The 8,360-nt window shown below is 35.4% G+C and overlaps 1 protein-coding gene across 1 annotated transcript; it reads left to right on the top strand.

The window, feature by feature from the left end:
- Positions 1-3,626: 3,626 nt before the first annotated feature.
- LOC122520855 lies at positions 3,627-6,218 on the top strand. The gene is made up of 3 exons (XM_043641167.1): positions 3,627-3,853; positions 4,030-4,205; positions 5,818-6,218. Exons 1-3 carry the CDS (start codon positions 3,627-3,629, stop codon positions 6,216-6,218), a joined length of 804 nt encoding a protein of 267 aa, XP_043497102.1.
- The last annotated feature ends 2,142 nt before the right edge of the window (positions 6,219-8,360 follow it).

Raw genomic sequence — 8,360 nt, 5'->3', positions numbered from 1 at the left:
GTTTCTTTCAACGAGTTTTGCTATGCAAACGTTCATATTCATTACTCGAGTAGAGTCATAAAGTTCACGAAACTAAGAAAGAAACAGCCTTTTTACATTGTATCATACGTCACGATTCATATTCACAAGTAAGAAATTCAATCGGTGTCTGTTGATTCTGACAATGAGTTATTAGATTTTCCAATACTTATGCGTACATACCTGTAAACGTTAATATATTTTCGTCGTATTATACACACACATCGGTTATTTAATTTGAATAAAAATACCGGTAGGCATATTTGTTTGCTTTCTTTTCGGTACGACCGAATTCCCCGATTAAATCGGTCAAACCGATTCGCGAAAACGTACGGGGAAAGTCGTTTGATTTCCCAATTACCGTTTTTTTCAAATAAAATATTATATGTATATATATAAATATACGACGATAATGAGACGTTCATTAAGAAAAAAATATCTGACACGATTGATCTGAATTCAGTTAGAATTAATAATAAATATAGAAACGTGTCTGTCGTATTAAAAATGTTAAGAATAATACTTTTCAATAAATTTTGTGTTTTTTTTTTGTATCAACGTCTCGAAAACGGCCGAGACACCTTTCTCGGACACCTTGAACTTAACCGAGGCTACACAAGGCTTTCGAAACGTCGTCGTTGACGACGATCTTCGGCCCAGACCGTTACCTCTTCCGTAACTTTCAACGTTGGTTGCTGCGAAGGAGGTAAAGTAAGAGCTCGGATGTCGTTGAGAACGGGGACCTTGCATTTTCAACGTGTTTCAATTTAATTGATGTCAACACGGCTAATTGTTCCTTCACCGAGTTAACGTCTAATTGCTTTTTTCAAACTGCTATTTCTTTTATCATCTTATTTAACATTTAACTGTATTACCCTTCTATCAAAACATTTTATCGTATTTTTTCTTTTTCTTATTTATCACCGATACTCAAACTTATAATTTCCAAAATTCTTATACGATTGTTGTACTATTATTATTATTATTATTATTATTATTAATAAAAAAATAGAAGACGAAGAAGAAGAACACTTCTATGAGAAATTTATCGATCAATCCAATGCAAATTAAATATAAGTGAAAACTCTCGTAGAAAAATCGAGAGGAAAATTAATTCCATCGTACCGATTACTTTCTAAAAGAAAAACCCTCTTTTAGAGTTGTAATGTACGTTTCAAACGAGGTCTTCCCCAGCCCCTCCTTCTTCAGATGTTAACATTTAAACGCGTAATAATCGCAAATTCGTGGAAAGTGGAGGATAACGTTCGTCCGACACTAATGATTACCTCTACGCATGATGTGTGTTACGGCAAAATCTCCGGGAGAAAAGTGAGCCTAAAGTGAGATCGTTAATTGCTTTTCACGATCGTCGGGAAACGAGAAAGGTTTTCTTCTTTCTCATCAAACCTCCGATTCTTTAATATTTTTATTTCGCCCGATTTTCGAGATTAAATTTCGACGATATCAAAATTTTCGGAATTCTCGGATATCTCGTGAGTTCACCATTTTGAGATGACGAAAAATGTGAGGGAAAGGAAAAAAAAGAGAGTAGGGTAAGGAGAGAGGGAGGGAAGGGGGAGGGGGCAGGAGGGAGGAGACCGGTGTCGTGAGAGCAAGTGAATGAACCTCTAAGTGTGTAAGTTCGTGTCACGAGTAAGAGAGACGGAAAGCAAATCGGAGATGAAAAGCGAGAAGGAAAGAAAAAGAAAAAGAATGAGAGAAAGAGAGAGAGATAGAGAGAGAGAGAAAGACCAAATCGAACACCCAATGCTTGACCCAGTTGTAAATAGGTGACTGGCCTCGTTACCCGTGTAATATCTCGCATCCATCATCTTCCAAAGAATCTTTCGTTGTAGAAACGACACTACCCGAGACAATTAACTAATATCATAAGCTCAATTGGATAATTTGTAATAAGGACAATTTGATTTAATTGAATAAAAGTGAATATGTAAATATTTTCATATGATTTTTCGTATTTTATTCGATAGGTTACACGTTACGACGAAATTAACGATTGCAATTTATTGGAAAATGAATGCTTTTTTTTTCCCAACGAGGAAAGGTATCGTCACAATCGATAAATATTTGTCTCGGGAACGTTTGAAAGAGGTGGGAAAGTTCGTCATTGCGATTTGAACGGAACAAAATAGACGTACGAATCAACCGTATTTGATAAATTTTCAAAAAAAAAAGAAAAATAATCGTAGATTAATTTCTACGATTAAAACGATATAATCTCGCGAATAAGAGAATGAATAATACGAATGTGTATATTATAAAATCGTATGGGAATGTACTATATGTTATCAAAATAATTCCAAATGAACGAGTTGGTCCGTTAAAACCCGTGTGAAAGATCACACGGGAGCATCGTAGCTCGTTTGCGTCTACGTCGAATCATCGAGATTGTCCTCGTATCGTTGAATAAAACATCGAAGTAGGTAAGTGTCCCGGTATATCAGAGGGAAATAGCCGGATGAATAGAAATACGACTTTTATTTTTTTCTTCGCATTTACGTAGAGATATCAAGATGAACACGCATAGACAGGAGAGAAGGGGGGAGAAATATTTGCAAAAAGACATATACATATGTGTGTGTGTGTGTGTGTGTAAACAATATCCTGCAAATAATTTCTGAACAACGTTCAATTACAAAAGAAATGAAAAAGAAAGAAAAATTATCTTCCGTATAATTTTTTTCATAGAAATCGTAGAAATATATAATTCTAGAAAATAATAATAATAATAATAATAAAAGAAAGAAAAAAAAATGATGCTCTGCCGGCAATAACGCGTGTGTGGCACATTTCGGATCTCTTTTTTTCCCCCCCACCGCCACTTTCAACGTCAGCAGCACGTTGCGATGAAAGAGAGAGAGAGAGAGAGAGCTTGCCAAAAGTAAGGATAGAAGATAGGATATTAGAGTTTTATGGAAGTGGAAGGATCGAAAGATCCTCAGAGGTGAGGATCAGGTTGTGTAGTGGTGATGGTGATGGTGATGGTGATGGTGATGGTATGGTAGTGTTGGTGTTGGTGTGGTGGGGGATCGACGAAAGAATCATGTTGCATCGGTTGGAATTGAGGGAAAAGGAAGGAAGGAGGCAAAAGGAGGCAAGATCGGGTGGGGAGAAAGGGGAGGAAGTGAGAGAGCGTGTATTCGAGAATGAGAGAGAGAGAGAGAGAGAGAGAGAGGGAGGAAGGCCTAACTCCTGATGGCCCGAACGAACCGTGGGCCCCACGGATTCTTCTCCCCTTTCGTGTGCAATACTTCGGTATAAAAGCAAAGGAACCTCTTTTAGACGTAACACACGAGACAGAATCTGCGTTACTTGAAGATACGTCCTTCGTTCTCTTAAACGTTCATCGTCAAGGAAGTTAGACTGAGAGGAAAGAAGGAAGGAAGGATCAAGAATAAGAAGAAGAAGAAGAAAATAATAGGATCTTTATTGAAATTAGACGGAATTTAAAGGGAAAGTTCCGTCCCCTTCCACCTCCTGCCGAAATCGAGTTGGTTCGATAGGAAGGAAACTCGATAGAGAGAGAGAGAGAAAAAAAAAGAACGATGACGATGAAAAAATCAGTGACGATATTGTGCCTTATTTTGATGGCGTGCCTGAGTACGGCACTGCCGACTAGCGAGAAGAGTAACGGAAGTGAGAACGATTTAATGGCTACGATATACAACGATTGTCTCAAGAAAGAATCTATCAGTTGTATAAAATACAAGGTTTTCGCATACGTCGATAAAATGTTGGCAGACAAGGATGACATCACGTTGTCCGATGGGATCACCGTTGTTAAAACTTCCAACGCCGAGGAAGGAGCACCTAGGTCTGTTCGAAGTATCGTCATCGTGATCTTCATCATATATTATCATCGTGAAATTAGTTTTAATTTGAATGAAACATTTAATTACGAAGTGGCCAAACTAAAAGAATTTGTCGAGTTCGTTCGACGAACTCGAGTAACGTTCTATCTTAACCGTTATCGTTTTCTTTCATTCGCAGATCTATCGAATCTACGGATCTGGATACTCTCCTCTTCGACAGACTCGGCCGGTTCCTGAGGACTCATTCTGTCAAGGTTGACCTAAAAGGTACCGATATTTTGGGCGTCATAGAATCTGCTGGCCGTAGTCTCGAAGATTACAGTGACAATACTGTCGAGGGTCGTGGTAAAAAAAGTGAGTAAATAAAATCATTATCCAACGTATTTCATTTGATTTCATTTATTTATTAAGATGATTTAATATTATATCGATATTTAATTTACGTTAGACGAGATCTAACGCGCGTTCTCTTTTTATTTCTCTTTTGCTTCCTATTTTAATTTTTTTCTTTTTTTTTTTTTCTTTTCACGTGATATTTATAATTCAGACAACGTTAAACCGCAGTCTTGAAATACATTAGTCTTTTTAAGTTTATTTGAATATTATTATCGTATTTACAATCGTGAGATTGAAATGAAATGATCTATAATAAGAATAATAATCCATTAAGAGAATATTCAATTATCCTTTTATTATTCGTAAGAATCCTGTGGTTAGAACGGGATAACCGGTGTCAGCTGTATTACGCGAATATCTTATAGTAGCTTCCTTCTTTGTCTTGTGTTCATGCGATTCGAAAGATCCAAGAGGAAAGGAGGGAGTTGTTTGATGCCGGTCACAGACGTTGACCCACTGAGAAACTGGTTCCGTTTCCCCTTCAGGCAACTCTATGTAATATATATATATATATATATATATATAAAGAGAGGAGGGGGATTAGGAATCGATTGGGGGATCGATTGTAAGCAAGAAGATGCGATCGAGAGGGAGAAGAAAACATTTTTGACATACTTTTTTTCCTTCCGCGTAGTATTTCATCTTCATCTTTTGATTTTTTTGTTTTCTTTTAATTTTTTAATTACGATATTTCGTCGAGGAATTCACTCGAAGTTACGAGAAACGTGGCGACCTTGATTCGTTATGAACTTTGACCGGCAACTTACAAACCGTATTATATAGTAGAGACCATGATTTCTATCTGTTCTTTACCAAAGACTAGAAAAGATAAGATCGTTAGGGACCGTGAGAGAGCATTCTTGTTCGTGTAAAGGAAGTTACTTAAAACTAACCATTGATGTTTACGACTTTAGTTTATTCTCGTCCGAATAACAGTATTTGCAATCTAGTTGATCACCCGATGGAGCCGATTACACGTGAAAATAGTAGGACGATAAACTAGAGTTCGGAAAGTAGGCTTTAGACGAATAATAAGCTTTTTAAGATGATCATTGGGGTACCGTTTTGATGATAACCGAATGAAATTTATCAAATGACTATGGACGCGAATATATTTTCCAATTATTCTAGTTGAATTTTAAAATCAATCGATAATAAGTTTAATATAAATATGTTGTCGTTTATTTTTTGAATGTGTTACAAATCAATTTTCCGTTGTTTCGAGAAAATCAAAGGTTCGCGTATTGGTCGATTCAAAAATATTCATCAATTATTTCAAGTCTAACAATGTTTCTATTAATTAATTAATATGTAATTTGATTATATAAATTATTGTTAAGCAAATTTAATTCAAATAATGTATATTTACGGGCTACAAATGAACTTAAATCACTTTCAAAATAAACGATCCGTACAATTGGAAGTTCGATTAATTCGATTGACCGATAAATTTATTCGATTGATATCTAAATATATAATTAATAGAAATTGAAGTATTATACTTATTGTCTCCTATAAATTGAATGTTTTATTTCATTAAACTATATTATAATAATAATATTTATTTCAGGGAAAGCACAGAAAATCCTTGGACCGATTCTTATGGCAATGGCGTTCAAAGCTGCAGCATTGTTGCCACTTGCATTGGGTGCAATTGCATTGATAGCAGGCAAAGCACTTTTGGTTGGCAAAATAGCACTCGTTATCTCGGCTATAATTGGATTGAAGAAATTACTGAGTTCTCAGCAGAAACACGTGACGTATGAAGTAGTGGCACATCCCCATCACAGCAGCAGCCATGTTGTTAGTCACGACGACGGTGGACACGGTGGATATGGTGGTGGTGGTGGTGGAGCTGGTGACTATGGTGGTTACTCTGGTGGCAGTGGTCATGGATGGGCCAGAAGTCTTCCACAAGATGCACATGAAATTGCCTATCGTGCTCATCAACCTCAACAATCTCATGCTTGATACTGATATCGTACAAAAAACACCCTCTTGCCAATTTTTTTCTCATCCCACCCCCTCCACTCTTCCCCTTCTTTTTTCTTCTCGTCGTTTCTTTATTCCTTATTTTTTTTCAGGGATTCTCAATTTTTTCGTTACGCGAACGTTTTTCTTGCCATTATTTTTCCTTTTCCTTTCCTTTAATTTATCTTACTCGATCTACTTACTTCTATTTTATTTAATTATTATTTTCTTTTATTTTTTTTTTTTCATTCCTATTCTTATTGTTATTCTTCTTAATTTGATCTTATCTTTTATTTTTCTTCTCTTTCTCGGATTCTTTCTTTTCTAAACTTTTTCATGGGGGATCTCGTTAAATGAATTTACGGAAACGGAACGAACGTTAACGTTCAATATGAAGATCGTAATATGAAAAAGACAGAGAGAAAGAGAGAGAGAGAGAGAATCTCTTCTACCTTATCCTACAACATCTTTCTTTCTTTCTTTCTTTCTTACCTTTACTATCTTATTTTCTTTTTTTTTTTTTTCCATACCTTCCTCCAACGTTTTATGCGTACTGTTCGCTACACTGATCGGTAACCAGTATCGCCGTGAAATACTCGTTGTTACATGTAATATGTGTAAGTTTTAGACGAAGATTGTTATTTATTATTATTAATATTAATATTATTATTATTATTCGTTAATTGTATTATTAATGTCAGAAAAAAAAAGAAAAATATTTATTTATCTATACGATTGTTCGAAAATGATGATAATTGATAAATGTGATGATAACATTATGATGATTAGGAATGATGCTGATTCTTTCTTTTGTAATAAAAAAAAGAACAAAAAAAAAGAAAAGAAAAGAAAACCAAAAAACCAGAACAAAATTACACGCTTCTTCTCGAAAAGAACAAAACAAAAAAAGAAACGAACAACAAGTATTTAAATGAGGGGTGAGGGTGAGGGTGAGGGTGAGGGGTGTTGGGAGGGAGGTCTAAGGAAGAATCGTAATTACTAGATGCAGACGATTGTCCGGTATTCGCAGGAATGATCGACTATACTTCGAGAAGCGCCACTATTTATACGAACACCGTTTGCATTTTCGAGGTCACGTGGAGGCAGCCAACGATTGTACAGGAAATTCCAATTGAATGCACTTGCCAACATTTCCCATAAGATTTTTTTTTTTCTTCTTTTTCAATCTTACAATTAGAGAATTTTCAGGAATAAGCAAGTAGGATAGGTAGGTAGGTAGGTATGCGATCGCGATTATGTTTCATTATTAAAATGAATCTGTGCTACGGTGTAGAGTGTTCACTTATGTATACAATGGAATTCAATCGCATAGGAAATTTGTTTCATCGTAATGTACGATTAAGAGAAGAGAATCGTTTTGCATTTCGTTATTCGTACTATGTAATAAGAAAGAGAGAGAGAGAGAGAGAGAGAGAGAGAAAAGAAAAAAAAATAAAAGAAAAAGGAATTTCTCTCGAGTCATGTTGTTATTTGATTTCCAAAAAAAAAGGAAAAACTATCGATGAAAGAAAGTAAGAAAGGAGAAAGAAAAAGGTGGTTTCATAAGATGAAAGAAAAATTTCTGACTCGTTGTTGTGTGGCAGTCCTTTAATTATTAAAAATTGACGTATCGTGTGTCGTGCATTTAAAAAAAAAAAAATTAAATCAACTAACCCGACCTAAATGGGAATCGAAAGGTAACATCCGATAGGTTTAATTTTGATCAGAAAAATTATACGGACGGTATAAAAGATTAAAGAAGAAGAATAAGAAGAAGAAGATGATGATGATGAACAAGAAAATAAAATAGAATAAAAAAAAAAAGAACAACGACAAAAAAGAATATTTATACTCGCTTTCGCCAAGCGCGAAACACACAGGAGAGATCGTTTTCACGCAATAGCATTTGAGAAATCGATAATACGACGAAATCCTGTTAGCGATATCCGTGAAGGAAAGAGGAGAAACAGGTAAGATAATGTAGACCTTGATCTCTTATTTCCATGCCGAAAATTATACAGCATCCATTCGAGTGAAATATACATATATGTATACGTATATGTATATGTATATGTATATGTATACCAAGAATGTTTTTGATGTTACAACGTGAGTCCGTGAACTCGACTATTAACTCTCGAG

This window comes from Polistes fuscatus, unplaced genomic scaffold, assembly GCF_010416935.1.
Source record: "Polistes fuscatus isolate 324 unplaced genomic scaffold, CU_Pfus_HIC Scaffold4, whole genome shotgun sequence".
Taxonomy (NCBI): domain Eukaryota; kingdom Metazoa; phylum Arthropoda; class Insecta; order Hymenoptera; family Vespidae; genus Polistes; species Polistes fuscatus.
The sequence above is the reverse complement of the archived record's forward strand: the minus strand, read 5'-3'. Positions and strand labels throughout refer to the sequence as shown.

What these genes read in the sequence shown, in the direction of transcription:
- LOC122520855 (XM_043641167.1), top strand. Translation starts at nt 3,627, where the DNA reads ATGGCGTGCCTGAGTACGGCACTGCCGACTAGCGAGAAGAGTAACGGA. An exon ending in GCCGAGGAAGGAGCACCTAG is followed by an intron (nt 3,854 to 4,029) that starts GTCTGTTCGAAG and finishes TTTCATTCGCAG; the next exon opens with ATCTATCGAATCTACGGATC. An exon ending in CGAGGGTCGTGGTAAAAAAA is followed by an intron (nt 4,206 to 5,817) that starts GTGAGTAAATAA and finishes TATTTATTTCAG; the next exon opens with GGAAAGCACAGAAAATCCTT.